The 20593-nt window shown below is 41.5% G+C and overlaps 2 protein-coding genes across 3 annotated transcripts; both read left to right on the top strand.

The window, feature by feature from the left end:
- The first annotated feature begins 1162 nt into the window (after positions 1 to 1162).
- Positions 1163 to 5081, top strand: LOC118417331 (secretory immunoglobulin A-binding protein EsiB-like). 2 transcript variants are annotated; one of them, XM_035822867.1, is made up of 5 exons: positions 1163 to 1471; positions 2017 to 2094; positions 3313 to 3500; positions 3705 to 3791; positions 3913 to 5081. In XM_035822867.1, exons 1-5 carry the CDS (start codon positions 1274 to 1276, stop codon positions 4007 to 4009), a joined length of 648 nt encoding a protein of 215 aa, XP_035678760.1. In that variant the 5' UTR covers positions 1163 to 1273; the 3' UTR covers positions 4010 to 5081. The 2 variants fall into 2 exon arrangements, with proteins under 2 accessions (XP_035678760.1, XP_035678761.1); XM_035822868.1 differs by lacking the exon at positions 2017 to 2094 and having other exon boundaries at positions 1172 to 1471.
- A 1774-nt stretch (positions 5082 to 6855) lies between these two features.
- On the top strand, positions 6856 to 19984 carry LOC118417845 (atrial natriuretic peptide receptor 2-like). The gene is made up of 22 exons (XM_035823593.1): positions 6856 to 8097; positions 9066 to 9225; positions 9639 to 9828; positions 9969 to 10113; positions 10477 to 10548; positions 10828 to 11013; positions 11450 to 11561; positions 13581 to 13686; positions 14166 to 14321; positions 14593 to 14670; positions 14892 to 14996; positions 15199 to 15270; positions 15504 to 15660; positions 15938 to 16096; positions 16626 to 16800; positions 17207 to 17347; positions 17482 to 17605; positions 17881 to 17949; positions 18204 to 18381; positions 18743 to 18841; positions 19501 to 19592; positions 19872 to 19984. The coding sequence occupies exons 1-22, from the start codon at positions 7416 to 7418 to the stop codon at positions 19962 to 19964; spliced, it is 3351 nt and encodes a 1116-aa protein (XP_035679486.1). The 5' UTR covers positions 6856 to 7415; the 3' UTR covers positions 19965 to 19984.
- Positions 19985 to 20593: the final 609 nt, after the last annotated feature.

Below are 20593 nucleotides of genomic sequence, written 5' to 3'. Positions count from 1 at the left end.
CGATAACATTGTCTGGTGAATTCAGTTCTCCGTCCGAAACATCACTGTCATCTGCTGGATCCTCTTCCAGCAAGGCATCGTCAGCCTCATCTTCATTGTCATCTGAAAGGCCGAGCTCTTCTTCCCCCAGACTCACCGGAGAACCTTCATCATCAGCTGCCTCCATTGCAGCTACTCTTGTACCAAACAGGTCTCTCTGCTACTGGTCCTGCATTGAAAGATAGTTGTTTTGAGTAACGTTACCTGAGCTGACATGAATTTCTGACCGGGAAGGAAAAGATTATCAACTTCTCTCGATTTCATAAGAAATAACTAAAATTGAAGCTGTCCGTTAGTACAAAGCTGGTAATCCGTGGGCAAATGTGCGAGTGATTGTCAAAATTGTATCGATAGCAATCTCGTTAACTTGGGTTCATCAAATTACTAAAGAAAGCATGGCAAGCGTGTTCGAAAATCCGGAACAGAGGTGGGGAGGGCAGAATTTTACGGAGGGGTCGAACATAGAGAAAAATGTATGGCTTTTAGCCAGGCGTCAAACTCCCATACCTGCTAGCAACTTGGATGATATAGCAAGCTTTCGGGGAAACCAAAGCACGAAAGCATGGGTTATAAAACCGCCAGGACGATTTTTCTTCGCCCATCACACGTTTGGGAACAACAACGCCGCCATGGCCTAGAAATGTCTACTAGAAACTCTTACCCACTGAGCCAGTACAGGAAGCCGATCACCAACAAAATTGGACAAGATTTACAGTAGCGATTTCCACGGTTAAAGGTTGAGACTTTGGAAAGACCATACGATCAGCAATTGTTCAAAAAGTACGCAAAGAAGCCAACAGATTGCGGTCACTCACGCACGGCAAGCGCCGCCATTACTAGAAGCAGTCTTGCGTGCTCATTGGTCAGTTTGTATCACCTGACCTAAACAGGGCCATCTGGCGGGATATCTTAAAATAACAGGTTGCTTCGTCAAAGGAATATCATGTGTGGTGTAAAGTTTCTTCTAAGCACATATTCCATTCTTTGGGAGAGAAAATTTCACTTTTAGATATGGTAAAAGTGAGATTTGAAAATGAAGTGATTTTTTTTCTTAACTCAAGCAGAAGTTTCAAGTCTCCAGTATCCCCACCACAATCATTGACAATGGCATGTTCCAGTCGTCACGTGACACGAACAGGTGAGACAAGTCAGATTTTCCTTTCCTTCTTTGGAGAGAGGGTACGTCAAGCGGTGGGGCAGAACTTTTGGTCTCCGCGCTTCTCCTGGGTCCGTTATGGACGGTATGGGTGATCGGGAGCCTCTCCTAGGCCAGGGGTCTGCAGGTGTGAGGGAAAGACACACGGGCTCGGCGGAGCAGGCTGAGAAGGGGGAGCGGGACATCACCCAGGAGGAGTGGTTCCACGAGCTCAGTAAGAAAGTTTACCTGGCACGGCGCAAGAAGCCCGACCCGTGGTGGGTCACCGCCTTAGAGGTATGCAGAATTCTGTCTCCGTGAAAGATTTGGGGAAGTAGGTTCTTGTCGAGGTTGTGGGATTGAAATTTCTTCACGATACAATGAGGATAACAGTAAATTCTTCTTCCACACTTCTGGTTTTGATGTCGTGCAGTTTATCAAATAGTTATGTCACATTACAGGTTCGTAAATTATACAGGTACACCGTTAACGGTTGAGTTGATACAGTGAATGCTTTAGAAAAATTTGGTCAAAAGAAACAGACAAGTCAATATGAAATGTGTTCTATAAAATTTTTCAGTGTTCATTTCTTAAGTTTTATGATAAGGCATGTCAAGAAAACAAAAATACTAGATGCTTCAACACCTGCCAGTAAACATTGGATAGAATGTTATCTGTAGGATCTAGAATTTTCCAAACCACTCCCTGCAGACAAAACTCAACCACAATTCTTCTAACTTTTCTTCTGGGCCTGTCTATAATAATAATAATAACAATAATATCAGGTGTATTTTGCAACCAGTAGGTACCCAAAGTGTACATTATTTTCATTTCAATTCCAGGAGGAAGTAACTCCTCTTGAAATACCCCAAATGAACACCATACTACAAAACAGAGATCAGGTCGAAATTGCACATTATGTAAGTGTGCAACCTTCACAGTTGGAAACTTGTTTTTACTTTGACTTCCTTGCATTGAGGTGGCATGTTATCACTAATATCAGCAAGGACAAAGGCAAGCTTTCTTGTTATCAGTGATAATGCATTCCGTAAAAGAAAATTTCTATAATGTTATGCTGCATTGAAATGTTTGACTGCATGGGGTGTGTAACGTTATGCAGAACAACAATAGGGGCATCAATAATTCAGTGGTTGATTGGACAGGATTACTTGGTGTGGCTCTTGTTACCATGGCAACTATTGATACGTCAGGGAGGGTCGTCCTTTTGTCTGTTATTATCTGGCTAAGTGGTTGGGTTGAAAAGCAATGGAAAATGAAATGGAAAAAAATATTTTGTTTGTTGGTATTATCTGTCAGATGTAAAAATAAATTATTTAGGGTTGAAAAATGTTTTGCTATTATTTTCTTTTCCAGTATTATGGGTAAGAACCACAAGTCCTAGCTGTGCATTTAGCCTGTTAGCTCAATTAAGGTGTTGAGTGTCACCTATTTTTAACATGATCAGTTGTTAGCCCTTTAACTATAAATTGGATCAGAACTCCAGAATTCTGGTGATAACAAAAGACCCATGTAGTCATCACATAGAGCCAATTTGGGTTAAGTTATTTCTTGGATTCAAGTCAACATCAGATTATAAACAAAGAATTGTGAGAAACATCTTAACACCCTCTAGACGATGACAAGTTGCCAAATGTTCCGTGTTTGTAGATCCACTTCTGTGGAGGGTTTGTTATCTCCTAAATATTTTCTTATCTCTTGTTGATACAGCCTGACTCAGGAGGTCATGTTTAGGTTAGGGTATTGACAGGGTTTAGATACAAACCTAAGAGGCCAGCACTGAAGGTTATGCCACAGTTGCATTCCATAGCCATATATGTAACCATTTCCTGCAGCAGCATTCGCTTGTGTGGGTGGTAGGTAAAGCGGCTGAAGACCTACGTGTGTCTTGCGAGGTGTTTTAAAGATGTATTCTGACGAGGTACATTCACATAAAGCTACAGTATTGAAGTTTAAAGTGCATATTAGCAAGGTAAAAAGATCTTATTACATTTTTCACTTTTCAAAAAAGTTGGTCCTATTTATGATGTGAACAGTAATTGTTTTGAATTGAAACTGAGCTGCACAATTTTCAGCAATGATTGAGGTTATCCACTCTAAACTCTGTACTCACTCCCCAGGTCCTGGTCATCCTGTTTGTGGTTGGGTTTGCCTACTATGCCTACAACTACTTCGAGCACCTGCACTTCCACGTGACCAATGGCTACGCCCACCTGGGGTACCCACAGGCCCAGCACTTTGTAGCCCACAGGTACCTGGAGGGGAGAGGGGTGGACAAGGACCATAAGATGGCCATGGATTGGATGAGGTAGCTTTTCTTTTATGAGTACTTGCAAGACCTGCATGGTGATCGGTTTACCTTCCTCCTTTCATTTTTGTTTTTAAACAAAATTGAAAATCTCCTTATGTATACTAATAGTCTTCTTTCTTCCAATCCCCTGATCAAAATCTCTATGAGACTCAGATTCTTCCCAATTGTTTATCTATTGGTGTTTTATTATATCATTTACAGGAAGGCAGCTGACCAGGGCCACGCCCATGCCTCGTACAACCTTGCCATCGCTCACCTGAAGGGGCTGGAGACAGATGTCAGGGATGGGTAAGACCCAGTTATGTTTGTAGTCAAAGGGCATTAAAAATTGCACTTTAAGTTGTGGTAAGGGATCAGTTATGTACATTCATCTATTACTTATCTAATTTTTTCCAATCTATTTGTACAGGGAGGCCAGGAAACTTCTCGAACATGCAAACAACAATGGTGTGAAGGAGGCACATGATGTGCTCCACAATGTCTGTTATGCTGGCGGAAACTGCTAGGGGGCGTGTTATAGGTGACAATCTCGGCAGCTTCTTGCAGCATAACAAGGGTTTTTAGGTTTCTAATGGAGCTGATAGGGGCTATATAACGCTTTTATTTGATAGGGGGAGTGACTTATGTGTGAAGAAAACACAATCAAGGCTTGCTGCAATGTTGACTGATGTGTTGTTTTCATTCGTCTGTATCAAATGCCTATGCTGCATTTATATTGCATACCATGCAAACTTTATTCAGCACTTATATGATGCAATTGTACTTTAAGACTTTGTGTGCAATATTTATTTGGACAGTGATGTACTAGTATCTATTAGTATGGGACCAGAAATGCTCTTGACAATCAAACTATGTAATGTTCTTGGACTGTGGAAATGTGGTGAACATACTTAGTAAGTCCAACAGTATTCTTGATAAACAAAAATGAGTCCCAGGCTAGGGTTGAATAGCATGTTATTCCAGAATGTAGTTGACAAGCTGGAATGCTGCTTTACATAAGAGGCCTGTCACCTTTGTTGATGTACGGATTGGATACAATCAATTGAAATCTTCAATGTAGGTTCCGTCATGCAATTTTAACATTGTGTTATCATTTAAAGGTTTTGTTGCTGTCATTCATGTTCCATACCTTGACTCGCTTGTTATTTTTTTGCACCATCTCATGGGCAGAGCTTTTTTCTTAGTTTGCATTTTATTTTATTTTATCATATGGATAGATCATATTTTTACCATTTTTGTCTCTTGTACATATTATTTCCCATCAACCAAACATACATATCAGTAAGGGAAAAAGCTTCACTGGCTACTAACCTTACCATCATAGCTATGCAATGTGTTGTTATGTGGGATCAATGTTTCATCAATCCTCTCTATACGTAGTATAGCTTGTGTTTATCAATCAGAGTTGTTGTCATGTATTGTAAGTAGCTTCTCCTAATTGTAAAGCATCCTGGAAAGGTACAAATACATTTACTGGAGTGCCTTCAACATTAAACTCTATACAGATATTATACTATATGAAATATCTATAAATGTATAAAGTAACTCATGTATCATCTGATCTGTAAAGACTATGGTGTGTCTAGCTGGTAAAGGATGATAGTAGATATTGTATACCACTAGTTTCAGTATGTGATGTTTCAAGAAATAAAGAGTTGTGTCAGACTCTTAAAGGTGTTTTTACCATTCATAAACACTAAAAAGGTGACTGAATGTGGCCTTAACATTACAGAAAATTAATGTTAGGATAATTCAAAGTTGTCCATAAGCTTCTCTGGTGCATTGCATCAACTTCTGAACAGATATCACTGATAAACATATGACTGTAATCTTCATTTATTTCAAGACTTGCTGTTTCCATGGTAGGATTTTAAGTCTTTTAACAGACATGCTTCAGTCTCTAGGCCATACATGTATGTAACTTGTCGACCCAATGCCCTTATTGTAATATAGATGTCTAGATTAAGGTAGTTTGTGCTATTTTTAGTTTCTTATGATAATATCACATTCATCAATCAGATTGTTCATTCCATTTTTGTTCCTTGTATGAGTTACATATAAGTCTGCTGATGTATTTATCAAAATGAGTGTGATATGCCTGATGAAATTATATCGCTGCATGCAGTATTCATAACTACTGTGGAAACTACTCAGAATTATAGAAAGGTTCTGTATTCAACTTTGTGTTCAACTTCAAATAAAAAATGGTCGCTAATATCATTTTTGTCTTCTGGTCAGAAGTTGCTTGACAACCAAATAAATGAGAACAACGTTGTAATTCTGTCATGACATAATTTTGTTTCTCGGCACACTCGGAATTTATTGATGACACTGCCAGTGGAGAGTAGTAAAAGGTATGGAGGTCGGGACAAGAAAAATGCATGACAGACTATAACTTAAATATATGTATGTCCAAATTATTAGAAATTTCCCGTCATTTTAGAACGAGACTGCAACAACCGTTTGTTAGAAGAAAAGGACGTTTGCTAAGTCACATTCCCAGAGAACATACCCCTCCCCACATGACCCTTCCTGTTCCGCTATAAACTGAAGGACGAGGAAGCTATTATAAAGGAAGTATCCATGGTCGGTCCTCCCCGTCATGTCCTTCACATTCCTCCAAACTAACCGTGTTGTTCTACACGTAACAATCAATATGGCGGTCCGGGTATTAGCAGTTGGTAAAAGTGGACACAAATATACAATACTGAGGTATAGCCAGTTCATTACGCTTTGTGGTCCGAGACATTTTTTTTCGTAATCAAAAAGTCAGCAAATTGCTCTACGGAGATGTTTACAAGAAGATATGGTGCAAACATCTCCGTAGTTCCTAGAATGTTTTTGAAGTCCCATGACATGTCCAGATATTAAAAAAAAAAGTTCAAAGTCTCGTTTTTTTAAAGCACTGCGTCATGGTAAGTTGCGCAACATGCCGTTCCCAGGATACAAACTACCGGCCCTGCCTATATGCCAACGGAAGACGCGGACGTATCTAGCCGATTCGAGTGTACGCAAACAAAGATATGTAGGCCACAGGGCAGAAACTTGGAGAAACGCAAAGAAAGAGGTATTTGTATTTACTCCTCTTGTTGACTTTATATGACACACTGGTAGTGATAAAAACATATTTTTCGGCAGGGCATCTATACAACCGAGTCTACGAGCATAAACAACCTATGTATGGATTTTTAAAAAAGAGCAATTTGCTGACTTTTTGATACAGATTTGATGAAAAACGACCTGCAGGCCGATTTGAGCTTTCATGAATAAACAACGTTTCAAACAAAGAAATACTTGGGGTTTTTAAAGCTAAGTTGGACAGTACAAGTAATAAGACTGATTAATAGAAGCCATGGGCCTACTAAGGCAATTTGCCAGGAAAAATGAATTTCCAACCTTTGCCATCACTCTGCACAGACAAAAAATACAATCATTCATACTGGTATTAATGTTTATTAATCTATAAACGGCAAGTCAACATTTACAGCCTGATGTAGTCCCTTCCTTCCGGCGACATGTCGCTGCTCTGAAATGACCGTACCGTGCCAGTCCTGTCACGTGTCACTTGTCGCGTATTGCCATTTTACCTGTTCAAACAAACGGCGGAACTATCGCTTGTTGCCATTTGTCACACACTTCTTACGAAAACAGCCATGCAGTCCGGACACATGTTTTCTGGTGCTTTCGCAGTTGAAGAGAATTCAATCGGTTGTAAATGGAAAGAACCTCTCAGGTGCCATGCGACGTCTGTATTGAATAAGATTGTCTGAAGGAAACATTTGTGTATTTCATAGACAGGAGTTAGTCAACCAATTTTTCGAGTCGGTACTTCTCTGTAAGTTTCGCGGACACGTACTGTATCCTGGAGCTGTCTGTATCTACCGTACGGAGATAGATACGCTTCACGGCAAAATGATGCTTTTTCAGCACCTGTTGGAATTCGTTGCTGTGTTGATACTTTTTCTTCTCACCAACCGAGAGGTTCAGGGGACTAACAAACGCTTTACGTTCGCCTTGGTGTTTCCCGAGGACACGGAGCTGGAAGCTGTGACAAAAGTCGCCGTGGACAACATAAACTACGGGCCGGGATCCCTCCCCAACATCACCTTCAGCTACGAGTACCGCAGCAGCAGCATAGACGGGAAATGTGACGCTTTCTACGGCATGACGTCGTTTTTCAGCATCTTTCTCGGCCCGTCCCAGACGACGACGGTGGGGTTGATCGGTGTAAAGTGTGAGGACATGTGTAAAGTCATGCCTGAGACCATGACGCGGCTGAAGATCCCTTTCATTTCTCCCTTCTGTTCTACTCCCACCGAACTATCCGACAAGACCAAGTATCAAACGTTCGCTCGGACGACATGGCCGGCCGACAAGACCACGGCCATATACACCCAGGTGGTCACGCACTTCGGCTGGACCAAAGTGGCCGTGGTTGCCTCTCAGGAGGTGTCGTGGCAGCTGCTGGCCAGCCACCTGACCATTCAGCTGCCCGAGAGAGAAATTCAGCTGATCAAGCGGATCAACGTCGAGCCAGGTGCGAGCAGAGACACGATGAAGACGAAGCTGCGAGAAGCTGCGACACACTCTCAAAGTAAGCGTTCACATTCTATAGAATTTTGCTTTGTACATGTGGTGGACATTCTATTAAACTACGATAACTCTACCTTTACTTTAAAGTAAGGCCTACGTCACATTTCCAAACCAGGACCCGGCTTTCGGGACTGTCGACAGCTTTCGGGAATTAAAGGTATCATATATAAGACACCAAACTACACAAGACGTAAAGAGAAAAGTCGTTGGCATTATTTGTGTACATCGTTACGTATACATTTCTATTTTACATTTCCACAAACATCCCGGCCGGGCCCCGGTTTGGAAATGTGACGTTAGCATAAATGGTTGTGAAGATTTTTCTCCATAATATTTTTCAAACAACATTTCATGAATGACAAAATGGCCATTAACCCATACACTATGTACTTTGGACACAAAAATTGTTTATTACCCACCACCAGCCACCTGTTGCTTCCCATTGTAAAAGGGTGGCACGACCAACTCCACAGGAAACTCCTCCTTCAGCACGGATGTAATAAGTCACATATTGTTATGATATATGGGGCTCATTGCTTAATATCTGTGCAGTAAAATATTCTATGTGTAATGACTGTGCGTTTGTGAGACAACCGGTGGACTCAATTATTGGAAATATTCATACTCATAAATTGCATGGAACGTGACACGTTTTTAATATAGTGAGATAGACAAATATATTCCCACACAAATATGTGGTTGAAGCAAATAATTGAAGCCACCCAGGCATAAATATAAATCTATAAAGCTGTCATCGGCAGATTGTTTTTTCTGGTCTATCATATCGAAATGATCCTGGCGTTTCTTGTTTCACCTTTTATTATCTAAAATGCTTTTTAGTCACTCAATTTCCACCCAAAGCCTTAAATGCTTCATGAAATATTTAAAATTGCCAATCTTCTAACCCCCCCCCCCCATTGCAACCTCCCACGAACGCCCTCTAACGATTCCCATCGTGCTCTGCAACAGTCATCATCCTGTGCGTGTCGTCCCTGGTGCACCACGAGGAGAACGGCGGGGACGAGAGGCAGCTGATGCTGGCGGCGCACGAGCTGGGGATGACCGACGGATCGTTCGTCTTCCTCTCCCTGGAGAGGAAACCGATCACAGACCTGGCCATCTTAGAGAGGTATAGCGCATTTTGTTGCATCCTACTCCCAGCATAAATTCTGTGTGATCAGAAACCTCCTTGGTGACCGACGGGAATAACTGTCTTCAAATGTGATAGAATACATGCATATGCATCGTGACAACTATGCCTGGTGCCAGTGTAATGCCTCGAAAACATTCAAAGATATTGTGTGATGATTCTGAAATGTATTAAAAAAAGGAATGGAAAAACAAAATCATAAAACAGATCTAGATTTACACCTTATTGTTGTAATGGCAAAGTACAAGTCCTCAGTATATTGTGCATAGTTACCAAAGGACTAAAAACATTTCAAGGCAGTTCTATCAAGAACCATTAATAACAATCTTAGACAATTTTTCTGAGGAAATGATATTCATATATTTGATACATGACACTTGGCGTCCTCACAGAGCATGGCGGATGAACGACACAGAAGACGGAAAAGCGCGGGAAGCCTACGCCTCTCTTATGAGACTGGGCTGGACACTGGCCATCGGCTGTGACCTTAAGGAGTTCCAAAGAAGGGTCAACGACAAGATGCCTGTATCTGAACATATCATTCCCAAGAAAGGAGACGACAACGGGTACAAAACCATTGAGGTATGGCATGATGTTACGACCTTCCCATTGACGTTTGATATTTGTTATAGATGACCTGGAGCAAATGGTTAGGATAAAAAATGTGTATACTGTACAGTGTATGCCATAACATTGACATTGGTGTTGTTTTGTCTCGTCAGGACATAGAGAGGCTGGTAGAGATGTCTAACCTGTATAACGCCGTACAGTTACTGTACCAGTCCTTACTGAGAACATTCGCTCCGGGACTGATCCACAATGATGGCCGGGAAGGGAGGGCTGACGAGGGGTCCGGGATGCTGCCTGGTAAGACCTCCTATATCATGAACAGCAACATGGAACTGGCAACTATTTGCCTTTCGATTGATGTCTATTTTCTGATGTGTGCGTATCATTGATAGTCTTGGCCACCCGTATCAACAATGAATGAATTACTGTTCCCCTTGACTTGTTACCTTGGTCTGAACTTGGTTTTCAACCCCTGGCATCTACAATGTACACCAGGACAAGACTGTTTAAGCCACTTTAACTATCCAATAACAATAAATAGGACTGTTTCAACCCTCTGTGCATTTTCAGACCATCAGGTGTTGGTACTGTATGCAATAGCAGCTATATATACTCAAATGTACTAGATGTCGTTAATTTCGTTTCTTTTTCCTGCTACAGTAATTCCAGATGCCTTACCTGATCCAAATGAAATCCAGATCAGTAAAAACATGCGCAACATGAGTTTTATAGGTGGGTTCCTCCATGTTACTTCTTCATGAGTTAAACAGACTTTCACGTATCTTATAAAAAGTGAAAGAACCGGTAAGGGTAAGTAGTCCAATGTGAGGACAGTAACTACAAAATAAATCTAAAATCAAAGATGACTAAAAGAAGTGTACCTATGCTGAAAAAAACTGTAAGAGCTGTAAGACAATAGTAACGTGTATTTGTCTCCCGCTCCAAGCGATTACTTGCCATCAGCTCGTATAGTTTTCATCAGAGTCAACATCTATTTTCTCTTAAACACAGGTTTCTGCAATGAGACAGTCTACATGGACGAGGATGGCGACAGTGTTGGTGACTACGCCCTGTTCCACCACGGCGTTAAACAGGTCCGGATGATAGCACAGTACAACAAAACAGCCAGGCAGTTCCACAGTCTCGTGGGCCAGTCCTACCAAAACTGGCCCGGAGGAGTCTGGCCTCCCAAAGACGGTACGGTTCTTTGTGTTCGTCAAAGGTTTTTTGGTTGAACGTAGCCTCTACCAGGCCTCGTGGATCGCTGGTCAAATGGTAGAAACTGGACTGCGCAGGTATAGTATGCTAGAGGAGTCGACCGACCAGATGACTAGTCCCTACATTAGTCCAATTTCTACTATTTGACCAGAGATCCACCTCCTTGTAAAGGCTAAGTTGAACGCATATTGCCAATGGCAAGGTGAAAGAGAAGTCAAGCGGAATAATTTGAGAGGATAGAAGGGAGGTCAGGATGGCAAAAGCTAGAGAGGGACTCTCTTGAAAGGGTCTGTTTTGTTCCATGGTCAGTTTCAACTGCAAACAATAAACTTTCGATTACATGAACTACTAAGTGAGGAAAGAACGATACTATCAGGAAAGCATCCTTAGATTTTGCCCGTACGTCCCTCCCCAGAGCTGCCCACAGACAGCGGACTCACTATCGACTCCAGCACCATCGTGGCGGCCACCACCACGTCCCTGCTGGTGCTCACCCTCGCCGCTTTCGCCGTGTTCTTCATCATCAGGTAAGCCTGCCAAACACGACGGGACTGTTGGAAACTATGAAGCAAGTGCGTGTAAAGAATAAAAATCGTATCAAGTGAAGCGTTAGAGGCGAGTAGAAACAGTCTCCTGGCTTCCGGACCCGCCAGTTCACGACCCAACTCCATCACCACTACGCCAAAAAGTCCGGACCACTTGAAATGACCAGTTGGTGGTGCTTGAACCCCACTGATACAAAAGATGCATATTTCCCTCAATTGGCTCCTATTAGGAAATATAGTTTTATCGTACTTGCGAACTGGATCCAAATTTAGGTGTCCATTAACAAAGATACTACTGACACAAACAAACTTTTCAACTAGAAAGGCCGACATTTGCTTGAGAGCAAATGCAGCATATTTCAGCCATCTCCCTCCCAATGCAATAATAGACTATTCCAAAATCACCCATGTGCAAAAATCGAACACTTTTGTGTAAAAGTCACTTCCACTAATGACACTTAATGACACCCAAAAATGAATCTTACAAAATTCCTAGTGCAAGAATGGACTCTTCCAGTACATCCCATGTGAATTTGCACAATAGACCAGTCCAGAAATACTCCCACTGAAAACATGGCCAAGGTTGAACTAAGCAAAAAAGGCATGAAAAGGTAAAATAGACCAGTTCAAAAACACTTCCACTAAAAATGGAATATTGAATCATCACCTTTCTAAAACTAAATTTGAAAACATCCCCATACAAGAATGGACTCTTCTTGCGATGCCCCTATGTAAAGTGGTGCAGTCCAAAAATACATCCGGTAAAATTGGACTTGGACGTAATCACCAAAGTCCCAAAAATGGATTTTAAAAATCCCCCCATGTAAGGATGGACTATTCCAGCACAACCTATGTAAAATTGCAAAGTTGACCAGTCAAAGAAAAACCACACTGAAACACTTTGACATATCAAATCACCAAGTCCATAAACAATTTTTTTTTAAATGCCCCCCTCCATGCAAGAATGGACTCTTCCAGTACACCCCATGTAAAATAGTCCGGTTCAAAAATACTCCCACTGACAGACATTATATTATCAACAGTCCAAAGATGAATTAAAAAAATATGTACCCCCTCCGTGCCAGAATGGACTCATCCAGATAACACCGGGCTCACTGATTGGCTGCCAATCCCCTTCGGGATGTTGACTCAGGCTACGTGATTGGTTGCCTCTTTAATCAAGTTACTAGTATATATAGACGTGCACATGCTGTCTTCAGGTGGGAGAGGCCAGTGGAGAATTACAAAAAAAAGTCCCCAAATATATCATTTTGAAGTGGTTTATGCCAAAAATTATGCATGGGTCATTTGAATGAATATCTAGAGCACCTATTTACCAAAATGTAGGTCACTTGGTTACAAGACCAGGGAACAGGAGCCAAAAGCGTACGTTTTTGGTCAAACAATGGCCAAAAAATCCCAAAAGTAAGCATTTTGTTGTACCGTATGCCAAAAGTGTTAATGAATTTATGTGCGCATATGTAGACGGCACTCCTATACCAAATTTCAGGTCATTTGGTTGTAAAATGGGGGTATAGGAGCCAAAAATGTCATTTTGGGGGCAAGAAATGGCAAAAAATGCCAAAATTAAGCATTTTTCTGTACCGTATGCCAAAATTGTTTTTGGATTATTGTGGGCATATGATCAAGGCACCTCTGTACCAAATATCAGGTCATTCGGCTGCAATACCAGGGTACAGGGGGGCAAAATGTACATAACAATTGCAAAAAACATGAATAAAATCATTTTAAAGGAAGATATGAAAAAAAATGAGAAAAAAACACATGGGTATTGACCCACTCTACCCTTGTGCCAAATTTCAAGTAATTCGGTCCAGGAACGACGGAGTTGAATCGATTTGAAGATTTGACAGGAGAAAGAAGAAGAAGAAGAAAGAAGAAACATTACGAATACAATATATTTCACCATACCTATGGTATGGCTGAAATATAATGATGATCAGCTCAGTTGTTTCTTTACCTCTAAACCTCCTAATCTAGGAGGAAAATGGTGAAGAAGGAAGTGTGGCAGATGATGTGGAAGATAAACTACGAGGAGTTGACCTTCATTGACCCCGGTCGGAACAGGCACGTAAACCGGCGAAAGGTGAGGGCTACACTACATACACCACAATACGCCACAACACTTCACTACACTACACTACACTACGCAATAACTCTTCACTATCAGCTGTAACGCAAATATGTACCTACGGTGGGTCTGAGTTATAACTAGATAGGCAAATGATGTTTGACGATGACGCGTTATAACGTAGTGTAATCAAACATTGAACAGTTTACGCAAGCAAAAACATGTATTGCGGGATAGCTTTATGTTTTGTAACCGTGCTGTTTTCCTGACGAACATTCTTTTAGAAAGTATATTTGTAGTAACGTGGCGTCTTGTTGCGAAAAATTGATAAGTTATAGAAAAAGATGACGCAAATTGCCTAGCTGGGAGCCACGGGTATACTGTTGTTGTTGTTTTTTTACACTGCCCGACCAATGAATACAAAAATCGAAAATCTAGCATTATGAAATAAAGTGTAGAATGAAAATACAATGTCAGGTCTGTCCGTTCCTCAGTACGGGTCCCGGATGTCCCGCACATCACGCACGTCCCGCTCCAGTAAGTCGTCCGGCCACACGTACGCTGACCCCTTCTGCTCCTCCTTCTCGAACGACCTGGAGATGGTCGAGCTGCTGCACGACAAGAAGAAGGTCAACGCCGCGCACCACAAGGTCAGGATCAAGTTCAACCAATCAAAACAGTTTATGTGTCATCACGTGATATCACCAACGATGACGTATGCAGGAACTTTAATGCAACGCCATAGCTAGCAGTAATTAATTAATGCTGTCGTCAATGATACAGGAATATGATACACCAGCATTTATCTATGGATTACAGAGTTTCGCAAAAAAGTCAGCTTTATGGAGAGCACTGGATCTGAATACCAATCTTTTTGCAGCTTTTATATGGAGGTTTTACCCTTACCTTGATATCTTACAGAATTCCATGGTAGCAGTGAAGCATGTCCCTCCTGATGAGTTTGAGCTGACTCCAGCTCGTCTTTATGAGCTTTTCCAGGTGATGTTGTTACCTAGCCAACAATCACACATGACTTTGACGAGTTATCATGACGGGCACGTGGTGTCTCGTATATGACTTTCATATTTACAGTTAGTTGCGGCATTTTTATGAGAGGTACTGAACAAATTGATATTTGATAAGACAGAAAATAAAGCTGTTGCCAAGATGAAAGTTGAAGTGCGGAATGTCCACTGACTGACTGAGTTATATTTTCACAGATGAGTAAGATTCGCCATGAAAACCTGACCCCGTTTGTTGGAGCATGCGTGGACGCGCCCAACATCTGCACCGTTATGGAGCTATGTACAAGAGGGAGCTTACAGGTAAACCCACCACCCCCTCTGGTAAACTTCGTAGTAACATAATGCTAGAGTAATTTATGATTTTTCTTCACTTTTACCACCGAGACAAACATGCAAGCCTACATAAGAGTTGTTAGGTAAGTTGGGCAAGGAGCCTTCTTACCTTTAAATGTTCCCCCCACAGCGATGACATACGATTCTGTTGCTTTTTACGTTATAACAGGATATTTTGCACAACGATGACATCAAGTTGAATTGGAACTTCAAGTCGTCTTTCATCACAGACATTGTGAAGGTAATAGAAACTTTACTGACACATCATTTTCACTAACGAAACTATGACCAACATTTTTTTAAAGTCATGGAATCATTGAGCTATTGACATTTTGGTGCCAATGTATATTTGTCTTTTCTTGTACATGCAGAAATCTACTAGGGTGGTTGAAAGATGAAGTGTCTTCTCCACTTAGGGTATAATTTGATGAAAATTTAAACGAATGTTTGGCTTCTGATCTATCGCTTTTCCAGGGTATGGACTTCCTCCACCGCAGTGCGCTAGTGTCGCACGGTGACCTGAAGTCCTCCAACTGTGTTATCGACTCGCGGTGGATGCTGAAGATCACGGACTACGGAGAGATGTCGGCCGGCTCGGCGGTCCGGGCACGGGCCAGGGGGGAATATGCCGGTAAGAAACCGTAGACTGAAGAGATTTCTGGAGACCCTTAGAGAATCCTGGAAACCCTAGGTTTATCCTAGAGAATAGACCATTTACCAATTTTCAGGGACGAGTTCGTGGGCTTGAGTATTGAACGCCAATAACATGTTCAGTTACCATCATGTGACATTTTATACATTTTCACCCTGACGCCATCTTCCTGAGATACGACATTTATTGTTTCTCATTTCATGGCAGACGATAGAAATTATACACTAAAGTGTAATGTATTTGCTTTTTTTTTCAGCAATGTTGTGGACAGCTCCTGAACACCTACGGGAGCCTGTGGAAACTGCCAGTAAGAAGGGTACCCAGAAGGGTGACGTGTACAGTTTCGGGATCATCCTGCAGGAGATATTTGTTCGGGGCGCGCCGTACTGTATGATGTCACTCATGACGCCGCAAGGTAAACTGCAGTTTGTTTACAGCACAATCCAATAACTGTTTGATCTTTCAGGATAGCTTGATCATTCATGACAACGGAATTGTATGTAGTGAGTTTAGTTTATTGAGATACCCTTTAGCTCAGACTGAGCTAATCTTCCCAGGCATATACAAATAAGAAGGTATACAATATATACAAATACATAAACAGATACAATAACATCCCCTCAAAACAGGTCAGACTTACATACGAATACATACATAAAGTATGTATCACGAGTGAGGTCAGAGGTTTATATAAACTAAAACTTATGATCCGAAAATTGGTCTGTCATCTTCTTAAACAATCGGGTATCGGAGACAATCTTGAAATCTCTGGGTAGCAGATCCCACTGTTTAACTGATCTTTAATTAATGTTCTCCTCCCGCTGCTGTTCATTGTGTTCGGTAATCTAGTGATTGGTAATCTGGTGATAACTTTCGGTAAGGACTTTTTGTATTTTCAATTTCTTATCTTACTTTCACATGAATCAACTCCGTTGCTCTTCTAGACATCATAGAGAGGGTGAAAGCTCGGACGAGTCCATTGTTCCGCCCGTGGGTGAGGGACGCCATGGTACCGCGGCAGTACATCTCACTGATGGAGCAGAGCTGGGAGGAGGACCCGGAGGCCCGCCCAGAGTTCTCTTTGATTGACACTGCCATCGGGCAGCTCAACAAGGGCCAGTAAGAATCATGTCAAAGTTGTTTCCTTTTTAGGGGTTTATTGCTAAATATGATACATATGTTATTGACAAAATGGTCTAAAGTATTTGTTTGTGTAACATTAAATAGATTGTCTATACGGGTACTGTTGGATTAGATTGGATGATACAAGTTGTTAGATGTTAGAAACATAGCTCAATGTATATACAGATTGCCATACATTGTACCCGTTACAATTGTATTGTGGCACAATTAAGTTCTTTTTCCTCTCTGTATCAGGACTCGTATAACCCCTTGGATTTCGTCAAGGGGATTCTCTGACAAAATGGGCATGAATTTACGAAAGATATCTTTATAGGTTTGGACTTTCAGGTGATAATTGATCCTCGGGAATCCATGTTGACTTATGTTGTTTATTCCTATGCAGACGCAGTAACATCGTTGATCACATGTTCTCCATGCTGGAGTCCTACACGAACAACCTGGAGGACCTGGTGCACAGACGGACTGAGGAGCTGCGGGCAGAGAAACACAAAACCGACCTCATCCTCTACAGGATGCTTCCAAGGTAATCCCCAATGTTCTGACTGTTGTAGCATTATCAACGAACCAGGCGTTTTCTAACTGTAATCATACATTCAATGATCACTCTGTAACAAGTTTCTTGCAGAAAGAAATGGCATGTCTATTGTTTTTGTCCAGGGGAGTTGCTGACAACTTGAAAGCAGGACTGCCTGTGAACGCCGAAGCGTTCGAGACGGTCACCATCTGCCATTGCAACGTCATCAACCTCTCATCCATCTGCTCGGAGCTGCAGGCGATGGAGGTCAGCTTACGGAGTTGGCTATCTGCTCATTTCTATCAAGGAGCTTTTATAAAAGCTTTTATAAAAGCTCCTTGTTTCTATTCACAAAAAGTTCAAAGAAGAAACTTGATCACTACGTATACATTTTCAAGGTTGCGACCAGAAACGTCAAGTTAACATCCTTTAAAGTAGATATGGGACTAGCTTGCATTGTATACTGACGTACCAAGCAAGACACCGTGTTTAGAGCATATTCCCTATAAAAGTATCCATAATTCTCTATCCTGTCTCCTCAGGTGATTGACCTGATGAATGACCTGTACAACAGTTTTGATGAGGTGTTTGAGCGCTATGACGTGAGCCAGGTAGGTGCGCGCAAACGCGTTTGGCCATATTAATTTTTCTATCAAGGTGCTCGGACTATACAATATTCTAAGTGAATTGTTTTGGTGTTTTTATCTCGCAGAGATTGGCCGGCATTTTTTACTCTATCTTATCTGCTCTTTTGTGGTACTTCATATACCCTTGATTACTGATAAGAGACTTGAGACGTGAAAATATCATTTCCAAAGATCAAACTGAACCACACGAGAAACTGTAGTATTTCGGTTTTCCTCAGCTGGACAGCGTTGCTGATGCTAGTACGATGGTAGTGTCCGGCCTCCCTGTCCGGAATGGAAACAGACATGCTGGTCAGATCGCCACCATGGCCCTGGACCTGGTCAGCACGGTCTGCGGCTTCAGCAGCAGGTTCCTCGGGGACAGGGCCCTGCAGGTCCGCTTGGGGATGCACACGGGTAAGCCTAAACACTGACAAGTTGACAACGTGTATATGTAAATTTATTTCTAAATTCTAGACAGAATGGAGTTTGATCAGATAAGACGCGAGAAATCGCGGAGGTGGGAGAAAGGGCAATGACAGAAGATTGGTCAAACAATGAAAAGTGCAGCAAAATACAGAAAGCATAAATGAGAGTGTGAGAGGGAGAGGAAGGAGGTCAGGCAGCATGAAAAAAATAGATGACTTATTTTCAAATCTATTTCAACGTCGGCTCTTTGAATGTTTTCTTGACTGTATGGTAAGTTCATCAGAGCTCTAGCTTGCCATTGGTTAATCAAATCTTTATGAGTCACGTTGTTCCATATCGTTCCCTATAGGCCCTGTTGTAGCTGGCGTGGTCGGCTTTAACATGCCGCGTTACTCGGTGTTCGGCGACACTGTCGGCGTCGCACTAACGATGGAAACAACCGGGGAAGGTAAGGAGGAAATGTAAAAAAAAAAAAAGACACGATTAAAGCACAGCTAGTATCATTGGACATGTCACCAAGGATCACCATGACCCGTGTTTCTTTATATGTGCTATATGTACTCTTTTTAATCTGGTTCCAAGGCCACAAAATGATGAATACTGCATGTTCTTGGTTAGGTTAAGCCCCTTAACTCAGATCGACTCTCAAAGAAGATTATCATCTGTTATGTTTTACCACTTGTACGGTATTAACTCCTGGTACTCACGTGATTAAGAGATGACGTCAACAGTCCCATTTTGTCCATTATGAAACGTAAGCAGCTTTTCCGACTGCACTAACACTCTTATGGAAAGACTCACACCTTATGTGAAAGGGCGGCTTATGTGGGTATATATCTCTCTTTCAGGTGAAAAGCCAACTTTGTTGATTTTAGACGTACAAAAGTGTAGAAAATAGGGCGTCCTTTTAGTGATATTTTGATGCGGAGCTATCCTGACGACAACACGCAGACGTCTATAGAAGTGTAGTGGACCACGAACCCTAACAGTGTGGATAAAACTTAAGATGGCGAACCTTCTTCTTAATGTCTTAAGATAACGCTGGTCCATCTTATGGCATTGGCTACATTTTCCTTGGTAACTTTCACGGACTTTTTTCTACTTCAGGCATGAAGATTCAGGCTAGCGAGGACTGTGCGAATCTTCTGCTAGGTATAGGTGGCTTCCGCATGGTCCAACGTGGTGATGTTGATATCAAGGTCACTTACTCCATATTCTTACTCTACTCGTGAGACTTTATCACATTTAGTGTGTAAATCATACCCGATATTTTATTGAGCCCAATGTTCTACAAAGTAGTTATCAATTCTAATCTGTTTTGACTCATTTACTTTAGAAATTTTTAAATATTGAAATCCGTTACACTGAATTACACAGTTTTAATGAGGAGATGGACAAAAATAAGCGTAGGCAATGGGGGTAAAAAAACCTACAAAGCCTGTATTAGTTTCTGATTACAATTTCATATTTTTCCTCAGGAAGGGAAGTCCATCAAAACCTACTGGATTTATGGAAAGGATGGTTTCAACAAGCCCTTACCGGAGGAGATCGTCCCGGAGTTAGAATGTTAGCCGTGAGGGCAGTACAGACATAGCAATGCAAGAAGCACATATTTATGTGTGACCCCACTCATAGTACGGGATAAAAAGACCAATGGCCACTTTATAGTATGCATTGGTGATGCTTCGTGACGTGCATAGGAACATTGTAACAATATAGGGTCCTTCTCATCATCAGACGTGAGACCTTCACCTAAATATGATTAATAATAACAGGGTCTGTAATAGTTTTCATTGTCCATAATTGAAGCTATGAATTAGTCATAGAATTAGTTTCTGGATCATTGTATGATAGATGTAATAAGATGATGCAGCGTAAGATTCTTCTTCTGATATTTCGAGTTACATCGCCTGATACATTACTACTGCAATATCAAATGCTTACACATACTTAGCAATATAGTGTCGGCAAGTCCAGAAGTATAGGATTTGCAGCATAGCGTAAACGAAGAATGGGTACGGCTGTACAAATGGGTGTAGCTCCATTTTGTGTCACATCGGCGAAGTTATGTCCGATTTTTTCCGTATGCAAATATAGATTAATCTTGAAGCAACTAAATTCGGTTGTTACGATGGTGGCATAAACGTTTCATGTACTTATTGCTTCGTCGGAATTTTGCTTGCCTGGATTCGAAACTTTC

The sequence above is a fragment of the Branchiostoma floridae genome, chromosome 6 (genome assembly GCF_000003815.2).
Source record: "Branchiostoma floridae strain S238N-H82 chromosome 6, Bfl_VNyyK, whole genome shotgun sequence".
In the NCBI taxonomy this organism is placed as follows: Eukaryota; Metazoa; Chordata; class Leptocardii; order Amphioxiformes; family Branchiostomatidae; genus Branchiostoma; species Branchiostoma floridae.
Note: the sequence above shows the minus strand (reverse complement) of the source record. Positions and strands in the feature narration are given on the sequence as shown.